The sequence below is a fragment of the Sciurus carolinensis genome, chromosome 17, assembly GCF_902686445.1.
Source record: "Sciurus carolinensis chromosome 17, mSciCar1.2, whole genome shotgun sequence".
Taxonomy (NCBI): Eukaryota; Metazoa; Chordata; class Mammalia; order Rodentia; family Sciuridae; genus Sciurus; species Sciurus carolinensis.
Window position 1 is genome coordinate 57,544,504 of NC_062229.1, and position 19,687 is coordinate 57,564,190.

Consider the following 19,687-nt stretch of genomic DNA (forward strand, 5'->3'; position numbering starts at 1 on the left):
TTCAACTCTCTCTAAAGGGCGACAGGGAGTCGTAAGTCTTAGACTCTGGTCTCAGTGTTTTCTGATTACAAACTGCAAACCACTTTACCCAGCTGTTAGACTTAAACTCTGTCTGCAAAATGGGACAAAGCCCTTTCTTTACTCACAGGTTGGTATCAGTGAGAGAAAATCAAGAACCCTTGACAAGTGGAAGAGATTCATTAAATGATGAAATTAAGCTAAGAAAACTTGAACTATACATGGAGTTTCCAAACTGTAGGAATAATGGGATGCTGTTTTATTTCTGTAATCATTACCATAAAGCAAAAACATAGGATACTTTAGTAATTTGAAATAATGGAGTCTATAGAATAATAAACTCTCAAGGATAATATGTACATAAGAATTCTAAATATATATCAGTATCCACCACCTTTTTTTATTACTAAATGGTAATTCTCTAGTCATGATCCAGTCATGAATATCACTTCTGATTTATCTTAACATTTCCCAGTATTTTCACCAGCTATCAATCTTTCTTACCATGAATAGGTACAGTCTGCTTTATTTGGTGAATATTTTCTTTATCTCCTTGCTCCTCAGACTCAGATATCAGCAAGGTTGACATTTCTGCACTCTTAACACACTTCTCTGTGGTGGGCTGCTGGCAGGATCGGCTATTTTTGGACCCAACAGATCTTACTGACTGCAAGGAAAAAGAATTGATTTGCACATTTAAAAATACAGGAATTACACGGTTTCCTATAGAATCTACAAAGGAAAAAAACTGGGATCAATAATGAGGGAAAACTAGAGGAGATGAGGTTCAAAAGTGATGGAAAAGGAAGTTATTATAGAGAATTAGAAATGGAAGGAGAAAAATAACCTGAGATAAAATAGAAGACCCGCAGGTCTCTTGGATACGTGAACTGAAGTGTGCTTATTTGCTATACTGTATCTTCAGCAGGTAGGAGTTGAATTAGGGAGTCACTGAGCATGTCAGAATTTCAGAGGAAACTAAAAATAAAAGAGATTTGAGAATCTATTCACTGTATAGTGTCTGGTCAAGATTCAGCTCCTTTTTTGAAAAAATGTGCTCCTGTGTATTTGTCTATAAGCCTTTCCCCCCTTTCTCCTTATCCCTTACCATACCACTTATGCTGGGAAAGGCTCTTTAAAGTGTGCTCCTACCTCTGTGGAGAGCCTCATGTTATTCCTTCTGCCAGAGAGTGGAGGTGGTCCAAGAACTCTGGATCCAAAGGCGATGTGACAAACATCTTGACTCTTACTGCTCCGCACACTGCCTGTCCCTCTGTTGATGAACTGATCTGTTTGTGAAAGTAAGTTAGTAATGGTCCATTAATGGGAGTAATGACAAACACCACCTTACGATACTTTGATAAGCACAGTACAGGTGCTCTATGATCCAAGTCACCTTTTCCCTCTGCAGCGCTTATATTTCCTTCTTTCCTTCCCTTGTGGTCTGGGATTGAGCTGGTCGCTCTGCTCTTTTGAGCTTTTATTTTGAGTTGGGGTCTTGCTATGTTGCCCAGGCTGGCCTCAAATTTGCAATCCTCTGGCCTCAGCCTCCCTAGTCGCTTGGATTACAGGTACGTGCTACTGCACACGATTCCCTTCAGCACTTACTAAAAATGCAGCTACTGCATCAATACTTTTAACAAAGTCCCTTCAATAATTTTTATACTCACCATCAACAGAGAACCACTGCTTCAAGTATTTTCTTCAGAAAAGTAAAGGTACTAAGCAAAGAAAAGGTGCTAAACATACACCTTATTTTCTCCTTAAGGAAATAGTTTAAGTAAAATTATTCAGTTCAGCTAAATAGAGAGTTATTTGGGTACTCTCTTAGGCATTTCCCAGAGGTTGTCGGTGACACAAAATGGAGAAGACATCACTTGCCCTCCGGAAGTCTGGAGGGATGTGATGACACAAGTCAACTGTTCACAGCAGTGGGGATGAAGGGGTCCCCTCTTCAGTGAACCTTGAGTAACTGAATTGGTTTCAAAGATAAGACATGTAGCAGGCTCTAAGCAGAAGAAAGCACCTGAGTAAAGAATGGGGGAGGGGAAGGGCAGGTGGCTTGGGGAGTTGAGTGATCAGCTGAGCTGGAAGGACAGGCTAGAGTCATACTGAAAAAAAACCTTGAAATGCCAAGAGCCCACTTTAGATATGGTAGACAATGGGATCCTCGGAACTTTTAGGAACACAGCAAACTGGGGTCACTTCCAGGATAGGGTAAGTGTGTTCACCAAATCCTGCTGCCTTTCCTTCTGGGCACACAGCAAGTTGACATCTCTGAGCCCTCTCTGCCATCAGGTGAGCTGTGTGGCTGCAGTTGGCTAATGGAACGTGATAAGTGTAAGTCTCCTTAAGCCTCTTGCATGATCTCTGCGTGCTCTCGTCCTTCATGTTTTGATAGAATGCAGAAGATACTGTGAAGGATTTTAAGGCCCCCAGGGGAGCCAGTAGGTGAAAGGAGCCCAGGTCTCTGAATGATCATGTGCAAGGCCACCCAAGGAACATGGGATTGGACTAGACTGACAGGTTCTTTGTGACTGCAGTTATATTCCTCTAACATCAGGCGAGGGTGATGGCCCTTAACTCAAAACCCTGAAAACTTTGCTGGGTCCCACCTGCAAGACAGGACCAGCTAGAATATTACAATGGTGGCCCTGAGGAAGTCCGCCTTGGCCTGTGATCTGGACAGTTGAGCTCCTGTCCAAGTGTACAATGCCGAGTGTCCATGATACTGCCTGGTTAATGTGTGCTTCCTGTCTGAACTATGCCCCCAGAGCTTGCTAGATGGTCTCAGTGGCCCACTGTAGAGCTGTCATTTTTATATGGGGTAGAATTAAAATCTACTCCTATGCAATAGCCCAAGAAAAGGCTCACAGATTTGTGAACCATATGGTACTTAGGAAGCTCCAAAATTTTGGTCTGTATGGAAGTTATATGTGTGGATGTAAAGGTCTTTTCTTGGGTCTGTTTCTGTGCTTGTAATGAAGCTGAAGATAAGGGCAGGGGCTAGATCACCAAGTTGAACCGAAAGAGTTTTTGCTGGCCAGAAGGTCTGCGACGGATATTCAAGTGGTGCCGGTTTTCTTCAAGTTCCTGATGCCCTATTGGGTAGAAGAGAGATTTTTCTTGTCTATAGGATGGGATCAAGACTAATGTGTAGAATTTACTTCAGGAAGATTTTAGCCCACCATAAGGAATATCTTTCTCTCATTAAAGCACATCTGGTTGTTGATGTGATAGATTTTTTTTTTTTTTTTTTTTTTTGTCATTTTGAAGGTGTCCAAGCAGAAGTCTGAATAGCTCTTTGGATACTGTGAGGCAGATTCAGATGTCAAATGACTCGTTGATTTGTATCTCCAGCCTGGTTCTCTCTTGTACTCCACTGCTTATATTGGGTAGTCTTCTTGGTCAGCTCTTTTCTGATGTCTTAGAGACATTTCACACAGGAAACCTGGCCTAATGAATCTATCATCCATCCATCCATCCATCCATCCATCCATATTGATTGGCAGAACCTAGGTGTCATGCTTGACACCTTACTCTACCCTCTCCATATCCAGTCATGTCCATGTTTCCTTGTCTCCACCAGCACTGTCATTCAGGTGTCACCTTCCTCTCCTGGATGGCCACACAACCTAGCAAGTGACTTGCTATGTCTGCTTTGCTGTCCTGTTCTCCTGTTCCATCCTTTCTTCAAAATGCAGCTAGAGAGTTTTTTTTTGTTTTGTTTTGTTTTGTTTTTGGTACTGGGTATTGAATTCAGGGGTATTGAACCACTGAGCCACATCCCCAGCCCTTTTTGGTATTCTATTTAGAGACAGGGTCTCACTGAGTTGCGGAGGCTGGCTTTGAACTCTCAATCCTCCTGCCTCAGCCTCCTGAGACACTGGGATTAGAGGCCTGCACCACAACTGTCTTATGCAAACATGTCTGACTGAGTCATTTCCCTTCCTTCACTGAGATTTTCAGTGACTGCCCCGCTGCTCTTAGGATTAAGAGGAAAGCCCTTCATATCACCTGTAGACACCTGTTCTGACACATCTTCCTATCTTACACCCTCATTTTCTGCTCTCTCAACAGACTGACCCTCTTTGTTCTTTGTGCCTGCCAGAGCATCTGTACATGCTGATCCCGATGGCTAGAGGGCTCTTCTTCTCTTTGATCTTCCTGGACGTCATTCATGTAAGTTCCCCCAATAGAGGCACTTCCATAAGCTTGTCCTCATACAACTTGTGGGGACTGCACTTCACATGTCTGTGGCATCCCCTAGTTAATGTGTGCTCCGGTAGACATGAACTTGGCAGTTCATGTCACCCTGAACTTCCAATACCTAGCCCAGTATTGACAAGGAGTGGACACCTATAGTCATAGGTCCTTGCTGTGCAAAATGAATCATTAAATAAATCAGAAGGGAAGTTGGGTTAAATGACTCAAATGTTTCTAACTAAAATTAGAATTTTATTTTAGGAAAATTCACCTAGGGGTTTTAAGTGTTTATCAAGGAGGAGTACTGGACAGGACTGGGCAACTCTAGGATGTGAGGTTGATAGAGAAGGGTCCCAATTTATCTGAATGGCAAGGTCTCAGCAGCGTGCTATGGCACCATGATGAGATGGCCATTCATGTCACGTCTGGAAGGTCTCAATGCTGCCAAACACTCCTGGATATGTGTGCATCTGTATTTTTTCCTGGTCATTTATAAATATCCACTTGAATCAATAGAACATTTTTAGTTTCTGAGTATTGATAATAGAGAGAAATGGTATTTAAATTCCAGACCATTTGGCAACATCTATTATAGACATCATTTGTATTTTTTTATGCTCAAGTACAAGTTCTAGACTAGTATTATGTCCTCTAATGTAGATTTTCCCAGAAAGAAATGGCCACAGAAAGGCTATATGGGATGTGGTGTGGACCTACCAGGGAACCCCACACCTTCCACAGCTCCCAGTCCTGGGAGCTACTCAGCTTTGGGTCTTTCTGCTCAAATGTTTTACAAAGAAAGTTCCCTTGAGTTTTTTTCATATTTGTCTAAATGCAGGTTCCTCCCAGTTTAAGTTCTTTGACTATTATTTTGTACTACACGTACCCCCTGTGTGCTGAGCCCAGCTTAGCACATGGTAGGTGATGACCAAACCTTCCCAGCATCATGAATACTATGCAAGATTAAAAAGAGATTGTGGGGAGGGAGATTTTTTTTTTAGCATACATACTGTCATAGTTCTAGCTATAATTTCAACAAAATGAACATATTAACTGGTTATAATTATTAATAAAATAACTCCCAAATATCTTGAATTTCATAGAGAAAACTTTTGCATTAGCAGTAGACACCCAGTGACTTTTAAAGAAACTGAACTTGATATGCTATGAACCCCTAAATCACAGAAAATTATTTATCTTATTTTATTATATATTATTTTGGAATGTATTAATTTTTATTATTGTACAAGAGGATCTATTCTAGGATTGCTTTAAAGAGTACTCTACCACAGTTTACTTAAATTTAAACCTATTAAAAATTTTACATAATTTTGTATACATATATATATATATATACATACACACATGTATACATATATAGATGTGTAGCTATATATGAAAATAAATGTATTTATTTATCTTACATTTTTGTATGTTCTCCCCCCGCAGAAAACAAGGTATATCAAAATTCCACTAGTTAGGATCACTTTAATTAACAGAGCTCTTTACATTTGTTATTACAATTAATCCATCAATTCTTAAAGTCTGTTTCATATTAATCATATGGTTATAAATATCTGTATAAACATGCATTATGCTATGTATTTATTATAATGGGGACTTAATTAAAAGCTACAAGGAAACATAATTTAGATCTTTGGCTTCTCAAGTAAAAAGTAGAAGGGACAACGTTCCCATAATGAGAAAAATCTTAATAAAGGATAACAACAAGGAGAAATGCATGCCTTTTGAATTCTAAAAGGAGCTCTTTTAAGAGCTGATATCAATATGCATAAAATAAGGTTAAAAATCAAGATTAGATTAAAGTCATGCTGTAGGCATTTCATTTTCTTGAGTTTGTGGGAAATGAAGTTGGTGTAGGTCAGAGATGTTACTATTAATTATTTTGCTCTTTTACTGAGGGGTACGTGCCTTTGAGTTAGATTGTAAAACCTGAGGGTCTAGTCTCTAATTGTCTTTTAAAAAAATAAACATTCATTTTTGTCTCAAGATACAATGTTCTAATTATTATAGTCATTTAAGTTTGCAGGGTTTTCAGAGAGCTTAACCAGAAAAACCTGAGGAATTTTCCACTCTAATCACTGAGGGGTCATGCTTAACACTTCCATCTATTATCTAACGAGCAAATCAGAATTAAAGCTGGCCCCGAAGTTGAGAATTTGAATTGGATTAATTTTTATGTTAGTGTATATGCACTGTTATAAAGAATGTATTAAAAAAAAAAAAACGAAAAAGCCTGCATTAGTATGGCAGTATTATTTTAGATGAGGTACTTAACCTAAGCCATACTTTCTTCATCCATAAGATTCAGATAATAATGCTGCTTAAACAATGATTGTTTTGGTTAGATTATGTGACAAAACAGATGTAATGTGCAAAATTATGTATCTAGTAGGAGGCAAATGCTTAGTAAATATGTTATCACTGCCACCCATCTCGAATAGTGTTTACCAGCTTACAAAGCTCACTCACTGCCATTTGTTCCTTCATTCACCCATTCTTTCAGTAGTGACTGGGCACTTAGTCTGGGAAGTCACTTCCATAAAAGATAGACAGCGAGGTTGCTGGCTACCTCCTCCAAGACGCTCAGTCTCATGGAGGAGATAGATGTTTGTTATGGTTTGGATGTGAGGTGTCCCCCAAAAGCTCACATGTGAGACAATGCAGGAAGGTTTGGAGGAGAAAAGGTTTATTTGAGGGCTTATGGTTTCAGACGTCTTAGTCCATAGAAGGCCTGGCTCCATTCCTTGGGGCTCAACGTGAGGCAGAACATCATGGCGGAAGAGTATGGCAGAGGCAAGCAGCTCGCATCATCAGGAAGCAGAGAGACTCCACTCTGCAAATACAAAATATATAGCCCAAAGCCACACCTCAATTCTAATCTCTAGTCACACCCTACCACTTCAGTAACCACTCAGTTAATCCCTATCAGGCGATTAAATCACTGATTGGGTTGAGAGTGTTACAACCCAATCATTTCTCCTCTGAACCTTCTTGCATTGTCTCACATGTGAGCCTTTGGGGGACACCTCACATCCAAACCATAATAGTGTTAAAGCAAGTAATTGATAGATAACCATGTGATTATGACTGGGATAGGAGCTAAGCAGGAAAAGTCCACAGGGTTTAAGTGTTTTTAACAGTGGCTTAGCGTGTCTGGTCTTTGGGGTCAGGGAAATAACATTCAGCTTGAGACCTAAAGGATGAGGCTATCATGGTGTGCACTAGATCTCTGTGCTATTTTCAGTCTCCCCGGGTTAGATATCATTACTCCATCTCAGCAGAAGAAGAAACTGAGGCTCACCCCATCTGTCCACTCTCAGAGCAGGGGCTCAGAATCCAAGTGCCAGAATACCTCTTTGTGCCTTCTTTTTATTACGTGATGCTGCCTTTACCGTGCCATGAGAACCTCGTGGGAGATTCTTCACTTATCCAATATTAATTTTCTGTGCAATTTTATAAAGCCATCTAACTAAAAACTTTCACTTTGCTATCTGAGTAACTGGGATTACAGGCGTGAGCTACCAAGCCTGGTTTGTTTTGCTATCTGAAAAATGGATCTGCTAAAGATGATACAGATAAATACCAGAACTTGAGGGATATGAAAATGCAGCGCATGGGATGAGGACTAGTGGGGTTTATGAGGAACCAGCACAGAACAACATCCATAATAGCCATAATATCCTTTTTTGGAGGGAAGAAAGTCAGGCGTAGTGAAAGCAGGGTAAATGGAAGAGGCTTCACTGCCAAGCAGGTACCACATCCATAAGAAAGAGGCACTGGAGGTGCTGGGGATATAGCTCAGTTGGTAGGGTGCTTGCCTTGCAAGCACAAGGCCCTGGGTTTAATCCCTAGCACCACAAAAAAGAGGCACCTGTGGGAGTGGGGACATGTGGATAAACTGAATGCCATGCCCAGTGCAAAATATTTTAAAAACTTCTGTAGACCTGCTGGAGGACTATCAGTTTGTAAACCCTGAAAGTACAATGAAACGAAAAGCAGACAGGTAAATGCTGAAGCAGGAAAGGCCTGGGCGATTACCATCAGCCTTCAAGTTTTGCAAATAATTAAAATCAGTGTTCAGCCTTATCTAATAAAGTTTAAGACATTTTTAAAAGGCAAAGAAATAATATTAAAAACTAAAATTAGAATTTTTTTTTCCCACTGAACTGGAGTAGGACCTTAGTGTGGAAACATATTTGTGTGTAAAGTTAGGATATGTTGACAAGATAAAAAAGTAATAATTCACAGGATATTACTTTTCTTCACCAACTCTTACTGTATTAAAAAGTCAGAATTAGTCTAGAGTTGTTCTTTATTCTTAATGAGCACAGAAGTCTTATTTTTTAAGGGAAATGATTTTATTATCTCAAGGAAGCTTTCCATTTTGAATAACAAGCGCAGATATTTATAGGCCTGGGTAGGTAATTTCCACCATTTGGACTTGGAAATAGGGCTGTTTCCTGTACAACGAGCAGCCTTCCCAGGAAGCTGCTGCTTGAAACTACCAGTGAGAAATTGCTTAAGGGGACTCAGCTGTTAAAATGCATCTCTGAAACCAGGCTGCCTGGTCACTCCCAGCTCTAGTGCTCATTAAGTTTTCATCTTTGAGAGCCTCACTTTCCTCATCTACACAACGGTGCTTCGTTGGGATAGCTAAGTACGGGGTTTAGTGCCTGCAACACAGTAAAAACTGTTAGCTCTGATGATGACCACGATGATTTTTTGCTAAATATCCTCACCTGTTCAAGTCATTATAGATCTTCTATGCAATTTTTATTTATTTATTTTTTAAAATTTATTTTTATTGTAAACAAATGGGATACATGTTGTTTCTGTTTGTACATGGAGTAACAGCATACCATTTTTGTAATCATACATTTACACAGGGTAATAGTGTTTGATTCATTCTGTTATTTTTTCCTCCCCCCACCCCTCTTTTCCCTCTATACAATCCCTCCTTCCTCCATTCTTGCCCCCTCCCACCCCCCATTATGTGTCATCATCCGCTTATCAGCGAGATCATTCGTCCTTTGGTTTTTTTGAGATTGGCTTATCTCACTTAGCAGGATATTCTCCAATTTCATCCATTTGCCTGCAAATGCCATAATTTTATTATTCTTTATAGCTGAGTAATATTCCATTGTATATATATACCACAGTTTCTTTATCCATTCATCAATTGAAGGACATCTAGGTTAGTTCCACAATCTAGCTATTGTGAATTAAACAGCTATGAACATTGATGTGGCTGCATCTCTGTAGTATGCTGATTTTAAGTCCTTTGGGTATAGGCTGAGGAGTGGGGTAGCTGGTCAAATGGTGGTTCCATTCCAGGCTTTCTGAGGAATCTCCACACTGCTTTCCAGAGTGGATGCACTAATTTGCAACCTCACCAGCAAGGTATGAGTGTACCTTTTTCCCCACATCCTCACCAACACCTATTGCTGCTTGTATTCTTGATGATCACCATTCTAATTGGGGTGAGATGGAATCTCAGGGTAGTTTTGATTTGCATTTCTCTTTATTACTAGAGATGTTGAACATTTTTTCATATATCTGTTGATTGCTTGTAGATCATCTTCTATGAAGTGTCTGTTTGTTCATTTCCTTAGCCCATTTGTTGATTGGATTATTTGTATTCTTGGTGTAGTTTTTTGAGTTCTTTATATATTCTGGAAATTAGTGCTTTATCTGAAGTATGAGTGGCAAAGATTTTCTCCCACTCTGTAGGCTCTCTCTTCACATTCCTGATAGTTGCCTTTGCTGAGAGAAAGCTTTTTAATTGGAATCTATCCCAGTTATTAATTCTTGCTTTTATTTCTTGTGCCATGGGAGTCCTGTTAAGGAAGTCTGATCCTAAGCCGACATGTTGAAGATTTGGACCTACTTTTTCTTCTATGAGATGCAGGGTCTCTGGTCTGATTCTGAGGTCCTTGATCCATTTTGAGTTGAGTTGTGCAGGGTGAGAGACAGGGATTTATTTTCATTCTGCTGCATATGGATTTCCAGTTTTCCCAGCACCATTTGTTGAAGAGGCTATCTTTTCTCCATTGCATATTTTTGGCACCTTTGTCTAGTATGAGAAAATTATATTTATTTGGGTTTGTGTCCGTGTCCTCTATTCTGTACCATTGATCTACCTATTTTGGTACCAATACCATGCCGTTTTTGTTACTATTGCTTTGTAGTATAGTTGAAGGTCTGGTATTACGATACCCCCGGTTTCACTCTTCCTGCTAAGGATTGCTTTAGCTCTTCTGGGTTTCTTATTCTTCCAGATGAATTTCATGATTGCTTGCTCTATTTCTGTAAGGTACGTCATTGGGATTTTAATTGGAATTGCATTGAATCTGTATAGCACTTTTGGTAGTATGGCCATTTTGACAATATTAATTCTGCCTATCCAAGAACATGGGAGATCTTTCCATCTTCTAAGGTCTTCCTCAATTTCTTTCTTCAATGTTTTGTAGTTTTCATTGTAGAGATCTTTTACCTCTTTGGTTAGATTGATTTCCAAGTATATTATTTTTTTTGAGGCTATTGCAAACAGAGTTGTTTTCCTCATTTCCCTTTCAGATGTTTCATCGCTTGTGTATAAAAATGCTTTAGATTTATGCCTGTTGATTTTATAGCCTGCTATTTTGCTGAATTCATCGATGAGGTCTAGAAGTTTCCTGAAGGAGTTTTTTGGATCCTCTAAATGTAGAATCATGTCATCAGCAAATAGAGACAGCTTAAGTTCCTCTTTTCCTATTTGTATCCCTTTAATTTCTTTAGTCTGTCTAATTGCTCTGGCTAGAGTTTTAAGGACAATGTTGAATAGAAGTGGTGAAAGAGGACATCCCTGTCTTGTTCCCATTTTTAAAGGGAATGGTTTCAGTTTTTCTCCATTAAGAATGATGTTGGCCATGGGCTTAGCATAAATGTCCTTTACAATGTTCAGGTATGTTCCTACTATCCCTATTTTTTCTAGTGTTTGAGCATGAAGGGGTGTTGTATTTTGTTGAACACTTTTTCTGCGTCAATTGAAATAACCATATGATTCTTATCCTTAAGTCTATTGACATGATGGATTACGTTTATTGATTTCCAGATGTTGAACCAATCTGGCATTCCTGGGATGAACCCCACTTGATCGTGGTGCACTATCTTCTTAATATGATTTTGTATGCAATTAACCAGGATTTTGTTAAGGATTTTTGCATATATATTCATCAGAGATATTGGTCTAAAAATCTCTTTCCTTGATGTGTCTTTGCCTGGTTTGGGTATGAAGGTGATATTAGCTTCATAGAATGAGTTTGGAAGGGTTCCCTGCTTTTCTATTTCCTGGAATACTTTGAGAAGTATTGGAATGAGTTCTTCTTTAAAGGTCTTGTAGAACTCAGCTGAGAATCCGTCTGGTCCTGGGCTTTTCTTGGATGGTAGGTTTTTAATGGCTTCTTCTATTTCATTGCTTGATATTGATCTGTTTAAATTGTGTATGTCCTCCTGGTTCAGCTTGGGAGGAGTGTATGTCTCTAGAAATGTGTCAATGTCTTCGGTAGATTCTATTTTGTTGGAATACAGATTTTCAAAGTAGCTTCTCATTTTGTTCTGTATCTCAGTGGTGTCTGTTGTGATCTTTCCTTTTTCATCATGAATTTTAGTAATTTGAGTTTTCTTTCTCCTTCTCTTTGTTAGTGTGGCTAAGGGTCTATTTTGTTTACTTTTTCAAAGAACCAACTTTTTGTTTTGTCAATTTTTTGAATTGTTTCTTTTGTTTCAATTTCATCGATTTCAGCTCTGATTTTAATTATTTCCTGTCTTCTACTACTTTTGCTGTTATTCTGTTCTTCTTTTTCTAGGGCTTTGAGCTGTAATGTTAGGTCATTTAGTTGTTGACTTTTCATTCTTTTCTTGAATGTGCTCCATGCAATGAATTTTCCTCTTAGTACCGCTTTCATAGTGTCCCAGAGATTTTGATATGTTGTATCATCGTTCTCATTGACCTCTAAGAAATTTTTTTAAATCTCCTCCCTGATGTTTTGTGTTATCCATGTTTCATTCAATAGCATATTATTTAGTCTCCAGGTGTTGGAGTAATTTCTGTTATTTATTTTGTCATTGATTTCTACTCTCAGTTCATTATGATCTGATAGAACACAAGGCAATATCTCTATTTTTTTGCATTTCCTAAGGACTCTTCTGTGCAATTTAAAAAAAAAATTTATTTACTTTTTTTCAGATGTTGACAGGCCTTTATTTTATTCATTTATGTATATGTGGTGCTGAGAATTGAACCCAGTGCCTCACACATGCTAGGCAAGTGCTCCACTACTGCACCACAATCCCAACCCATTCTGTGCAATTTTATAAAGTCATCTAACTAAAAACTATGAATAGGACTCCTGCAGTTTGAGGATCACATTTCAGTGGGAGAGACAGCAATATGCAGATGATTAAGCCAACAAGAAAATAAAGGGGGCTGGGGAGATAGCTCAGTTGGTAGAGCGCTTGTCTCGCAAGCACAAGTCCCTGAGTTCAATCCTCAGCACCGCAAAAAAAAAAAAAAAAAAAAAAGAAAATAAAGGTAGTGATAAATGCTGCATTGAAAGTAAAGGCAGAGCGATGTAACAGACTGTTTTGGGGGTTACTAAAGTCATGTGTGATTACAGCCACAAGTTTGCCACTGGTGGAAATGTGTTTGAAATTCACAGTTCAATGAAAATATTTTAAAATTCATACTGATATGGTACAGATAACTTTGGATATATTTTCTTATATGAAAAATAAAAAGTTATTTAATACTTAACTCTACATTTGTAGATTTTATTTTAACAATGATTTGGGGTTTCCTTCAAATTATATACTTTCAACAGAACTATTGATATTAGATAGAGAACTACTTTAATTTTATAGCAGTTTTTAAAAATACAGGAAGTATAAAAAAAGTCATCAGAAATGTCCCATAAGCACTCTAAGATATCATTGACATCAATCATGAATATAGTTAGAAAACTAAAATTTTCTGCTAGATAACAGAGAAAGATAAAACATGAGAAGTAAAAGTCTTAGCTCTCTGCCTCTGCCTCCACTAGTTCCTATTTCCAAAGGTAATTAAGTTTCCTTAAAAATCATGCATATGCCATACCTGGGTGACTATCTCTGTCATTTACACCAGAGGGATCATACTGAAGCATCTTTCTATGTTTCCACGTTTCACTGACTGAGATGGTTCCGAGACCTTTTCAGACCAACGCAGGTAAAGCAGGTCATTCTTTGTACAGCTGTGTCATGTACTTGTGTGGTTATTGAATCAGTTCCCTACTGTGCACAAGTAATTTGTCTCCCAGTTTTGTTACTATAAGCAATGTTGTCATAAACTAAAGGAGCAGTGTAAAGGTTGGTACAAGTCAATCCTGTGAGAGTAATGCAGCTATCAAACTAATTAAATGCATTTTTCATATTTAATACTGTTTTATATTATTAAAGCTTTTCAATATTTGGCAGATCTTTTTACAAAAAAATTAAGATTTACTCTATTTGTGATATCTTTGCTTTAACAGATTTCATAGATATTTACTAATATCCATTCTAAATTCTTTTACACTAAAAAAAATTAAAAATAATTTTTTAGTTCAGTATAGTTATATATAATACGAAGGAATGGGACCAGTTATATTTCATTTTTATTGAAGGTGGGGAAAAAGAACATGTAATTCATATATATAAGTCATATACATATGTAATATATAATGTAAGAAGACTTGAATATATAATTCATATATATAATATATAATTACATATAATATATAATGTAAGGGAAGATTTGATTTTATTTTGAGTTTTTATCATATTTTAGAATTAAAAATTGTAGGATCTCTTTAACAACAATCAGTCTTAAGACAAGGTTAACCAGAAGTTGAAGTTTAGAAATTAAAGAGTGTCTTGGTTTTTCTGAAGTCAGAATACTTTTCCTTTTAGGTTCCTCTGCTTTGCAGATTTTTTTTTTTTTTACTTGATTCATATCTTGCTTTTATAACATGGAACCCAAAGGAGAATTCTAGTATGGATTTCACCAATGCCAAAGATGGCTGATTATTTTGTTTCTTTGCTAGATGCTGCATTAATTTACCCTTTGCAACTGTGCTAGGAACTAGGGATGTCAGTCTCTTCTTACTTAAAAAAAGGATTACGAATACAATAAGATTGCTGCCAGGGAAAGGGAAGCACTTGGGAAAACTGCCTTATAATTTTAAGTAAATTACTAGTTTTGATTTGTGCTTAGTGGACCACTGCATCCTGTCATTAGTGGCAGAATACCCAACTTCAATAACCAGATCTGATCCTCTGGTTCAATTAAACTGGGGTCTCATTAATGAAAATAGGCTCATCAGATTCCACAGCTCTCTGCAGAGTAACAGTCATTAGTTAATGTGCATTGGGAATTCACAAAGCGAACAGTGGGAATGTGTAGCTTTTTGGAAACGCTAGCTTTTTGGAAACAGTTATTTTATTAATTTCACTCAGTGCTCTTGATCAAACTATATGACATTCAACAAAATATACTCCAAAAGAGTTACAAGTTTCAAGGTTTCCTTTTTGGCTTGTGTGAAAATGCTAGAAAACATCCATAGGAAACAGCTACCTCTTTCTCCAGAGGCCTCCCTGGGATCTCTCAATAGGTGCATTTATAATAAAATATCACAATTTACATGAGTAAATTATAAGAGCACACAATCATTTTCTCATGCAATTCAAATTTCATCAGGGGGAGTCCACTTTTTAGAAAGACACAAAATAAATAGTTCAAATAAAGAAACACCTCCTGGCTTTTCCTGGATTAAAAAGTCTGTCCTTGGGCATATTCATTAACTACACCTTTCAAATGAAATATTTTACACAGAGAACAATAATTATTACATTCACTTATAGTAATCTTCAAAGTCCACAAATATCAACATCAGCAACTGAGAAGTATTTGTAGAAAGAGAATCACAAAATGTAATGCATGCTCATGTAATCTTAGCTGTAATGAGACTGACTTAACAGGAGCAATCATAAACCTTATGGTTAAATATGAATATAAGTGTAATTGAGAGTTACAGGGTAGAAGAAACATGCTATTAGATGGTAATTATTAATTTTCTGTATATATGACTGAAATTGACTATTATTATGCATTGAGAGCCCATTTATGGAATTTGTAAAATACATACTAATATCCTCCTCAGTAAATTGGGTTCAAATATGGTCTATGGAAAAGTTTCTGTTTAACTATGATATTGAATTAATGATGAAATTAGTGTTTATTCAAATTCCCCTTTAATCTCATACATTTTAAGTATTCTTGAATTTCAAATAAAAAACACACTTAAAATATTTGTATATAGCCTTGCATTTTCATTTCAAGATATAATTAGTTCTTAAGTCATTAAACTAGAGGGATACCAGGAAAAAAGAGCATTTATAATCGCAAAGCTATCCAATAGTCTTTATAGCTCAGTCATTTCTGTTACTGAAAGTTATCAGAGTATATTGGAAATAGAGACAGCAATTATTATCAAAGATTCTCTTACTTATTGAATTCTGGGGAAAATCTTTCTTAACCCATTAATTGGACGGAATTGAGTCCTGAAGTGCCTACAAGGGCTGTCTGGGTAGTAAGACCATTTTTGTCCTTTTGAGTATTTTCTAAAGACTCTTTAATGAACATGGGTTATAGAGAACCTTTCTTTTTCTCTAAATGTCATGTATATAATAAATACACAAATTCTTACCATTTGCCTTCTGTGCGATCAAAAAGTCCTCCCTAAAGCTGGTAGTTTTGAAGCAGGTGATGGGCACATGGGGACTGTTCATTGATACATTCTCTCTACATTTCTCTAAGTTTGTAAATGCCATAAGTATTACAAGTGTACTGCATATTTATACCAAGTCTTCTTTCAGGATTTATAGTGAAAAAGTTATAAAATATATCCGATTCTCTAGGAGCATACAATTTAAGACATGTAACGCTGATGATGACTGACATACAGAAAATACCCCAAAGATAAATGATGTGGATGAATATAAAGTAAACGAGTTCCCTCTTGCAGCTCTCACACGGTGATCTCCTTTTCCTGTCTCTGTGTTGGATTCCCTCAAGCTCTGACCATTCTCTCATCCCCTGCTATCTGAGAATCCACAGGTCTTCCCCCTGCCAGTTTCTCTCAGGGCCACTACTCTCCACCTTCACAGCTCCCAGCAGTCAGAGTCCTTGCCATTTGATGCTTGGATTGCTGCAAAGATATCTCTGGTCTCATGTGATTTCAAAGTTCACTTTGAATCCTGCTGTCAAACTCAACTTCCTAGAAACGCAGTTAGCATCCCTCTACTTTGGGATCAGGAGGCACACTCCAGGTGTATTCTAACACAGCTTTTCTGCTCACCCACACCATTCCTGGATAAATGAAAATTTATCCATGCATTTCACTGTTCCCTCGTCTTTGCTCCGTCTTCTGCCATGTTTTACCTGCCCATAAACCTCTCTCTCTCTTTTTTAGTACTAGGAATTGAATCCAGGGGCACTTCATCACTGAACCATTTCCAGCCCTTTTATACACTTTATTTAGAGACAGGAACTTGCTGAGTTGCTTAGGGCCTAAGTTGCTGAGGCTGGCTTTGAACTTGCAATCCTCCTGCCTCAGCCTCCTGGATCACTGGGATTACAGGTGTGTGCCACTGTGCCTGGCTCTGCCCATAAATCTCTTATTTATTTATGATAAATACTTATTCACATCAGCTGGTATTGAATTCTTTCAGGATCTAATTCTTCCTCCATGAATGCCCTATTTACTAAATCATTATTTTCCTTTCCTCTGAATTACTTCAGTATGTGTGTCACCTGTAGCAATGACCTCTGTGGAGTCGAGCTACACAGTGGCCACCCTGGCTGTATGTAAGGATCACTAGGGGAGTTAAACAAAGAAACGAACAAACAAACTCATCTCAGGTCAAATTCAACCTGAATCTCTGGGGTAGGGTTCAGACATCAGGAAAAAAATGGTTTTTGATAGTCGTCTTAAAATGGTCCAGGGATTCTAACATGCAGAGAGTTTAACTATTATGAGATTTCTTGATTTCTAAGTATTGTTCATTCCCTTGGTCAAGAGTTATGCTGTCTATTACAGAGGCAGGACACTGGTAGTCCTGATATTTTGTTTGGTTCACAGAAAATTTTCAAACAATTTTAGTATTTTAAAATTGGGGGACTTATCATAAACATTCAGATGCCAGCTCTTTGAGGGAAAAAGAAAAGATCTAGTGAGACAAGGCCTGCTTCTTGCAACACTTGCTAGAACTGAGAATGAGCTTTAGGAGGCTGCAGTCGCCACCACTCCCTACAACTCCCTCACAGGAGAGAGTGCTATTCACCATTTATTGTATCATTTGCAGAGTTTAAAGATGCTATTTCAGTAGTAGAAGAACCATTTCTCTGAAGCACTGTCTCATCTCTCTCCTTAACTTGTGTGCACTTTCCCCTGTAAAGCTCAATGCTGAAGTAGAAAATATTTCCACAAGTCCACTATCCGGGCACCCAGCCCAATTCTTCATTCGTTATTTTCTTGACCTCAGTAGTGATCTGAGTTTGCAGCATCTAGAATACAGCAAGTTCTAAGGTTGAGATCCACCATGTGCATGTATAAATATACCACAGTGAATTCCACCCTTATGTACATCTATAAAGCACCGATTAAAAATAAACGAGGGAAAGGAAGACCAGCAGAGTGGAGGAAGGGGAACAGAGAAAGGAGGAGGGGAGAGGAAGAGGGGGGGCACCTGGGACTGAAATGAAGTAAATGAAACTTCATGCATTTATGATTGTGTCAGAATGAACCCAGCTTTTATGCAAAACCATAATGCATTAATAAAAACAAACGAACAAAAAGAATGGGGTACAGAACCCTCTTTGGAGGTAGTCACATTTTGGGGGGGGAATGTAGACTAGGGGCTTCAAGTGCTTACCTGATTCTGCTGATCTTAGAGGATGCCCTCCAAATTTGATTTCAGTCTGGCGGAGTTTAGTCATGTTCAGCAGCTGTGTGATGTGCGGAACGTCTGTTGTTAGTTGGCAGCTTCGTGGAATGATGTCTGTGGGTTCATCTGTTTGAAAGGGAACGCCATACATAGCTGGAAAGAAAGACAGACACTCAATCCCAAACTGTCAGCCATCTCTGCCAAGGGGGCACACCCTTTAAACCACACCCACTGAAGTGAAGCATTTTAGAGTGTGACTTTGGATGCGTTACTAAACCTTCAGCCTTGATGTTCACACCTGAAAAAGGAGCATGATAATTTCACTGCTTCCTTATCAGAGTCGTAGAAAGGATTACATGAGATAAAGCCATAAAACATATGGAGAAATTCAGAAAACTGCTGGGGAGATAGCTCAGTCGGTAGAGTGCTTGCCTTGTAAGCAAAAGGCCCTGGGTTCAATCCCCAGCACCCCCCCCCCAAAAAAAAGAAAGAAATTCAGAGAACTGTGCCTTAAATAAGGAAATTCACTGGAAATATTCACATTCACTTTTCAATAGCAGAGATGTGACTTGAGAGAACGTTACATATGCTCCAGTTAAGACATCTGGGAATACAGCAGATCAATAAGCAAAATGATATTATTGAAGAACTTAAGCACCCAGAGCCATTATATGAATGTTTCTAATTTTTTTTTTATTTTGAAATAACTTTAAAGTTATGGAAAATTTTTGAAAAAAGTACAGAAAGTATCCTATATACTTTAGACCCAGCTTCCCCAATGTTAACATTTTACCTTTGAATACTTTCATGAAAAGTCTATTAAAATAGTTAAAATAGCATTTTATTTTAATTTCATATACATATGGATATTTTGATTTTAGTAAATTTCCTGTTCACGTTTTTCACTCTTTTTTCTGTAGTGCATTTTATCCTATTTATTTGTATGACTTTTTTTAATACCAGGGATTGAAACTGGGGTGCTTTACCACACCCACAGCGCCCACCTTTTTTTTTTTTTTTTTGAGACGGGGGCTAAGTTGCTGAGGCTGGCATTGAACTTGCAATCCTCCTGCCTCAGCCTCCCAAGCCTCTGGGATTATTGTATGACTTGTTTTATGGTAAATACATTAAGCCTTGCCATTTGCAGCAAGTAGAAAAAGAAATTGATATTAATATCCTAGAAAGCAATTTTACTATATGTATGTATCCAAAGCCTTAAAATGTTCTTTCCATTTTACGCAGTAATTTCACTTTATAAACCTAAAGTAAAATAAAATATTAGAAATTCAAAGATCTAAGCAAACAGGTATTTATAAGTTCTGAAAATAAGCAACTTAAATTTCCAGTACCTGAGAAATATTAGGCACATTATAGTATTTTAGGGGCAGTAAAGAACCAGAAGAAAATGTATTTATGAAGATATCAATGCTATGGGAAA

At 37.8% G+C, this 19,687-nt stretch overlaps 1 protein-coding gene and 1 non-coding gene across 4 annotated transcripts in view; one reads left to right on the forward strand and one right to left on the reverse strand.

The window, feature by feature from the left end:
- Cfap20dc (CFAP20 domain containing) overlaps positions 1–19,687 on the reverse strand; it is a 230,944-nt gene that overhangs the window by 91,986 nt on the left and 119,271 nt on the right. For all 3 annotated transcript variants that reach the window (XM_047531685.1, XM_047531684.1, XM_047531683.1), the window contains exons 7-9: positions 18,238–18,402; positions 1,171–1,307; positions 523–685 (exon numbers count right to left, since the gene is read on the reverse strand). In XM_047531685.1, the coding sequence (XP_047387641.1) occupies positions 523–685; positions 1,171–1,307; positions 18,238–18,402 (465 nt within the window). The remainder of the gene's footprint in view (positions 1–522; positions 686–1,170; positions 1,308–18,237; positions 18,403–19,687) is intronic.
- Trnat-ugu (transfer RNA threonine (anticodon UGU)) lies at positions 18,651–18,728 on the forward strand. Its single transcript has one exon. It is a non-coding gene; the product is annotated as a tRNA-Thr (tRNA).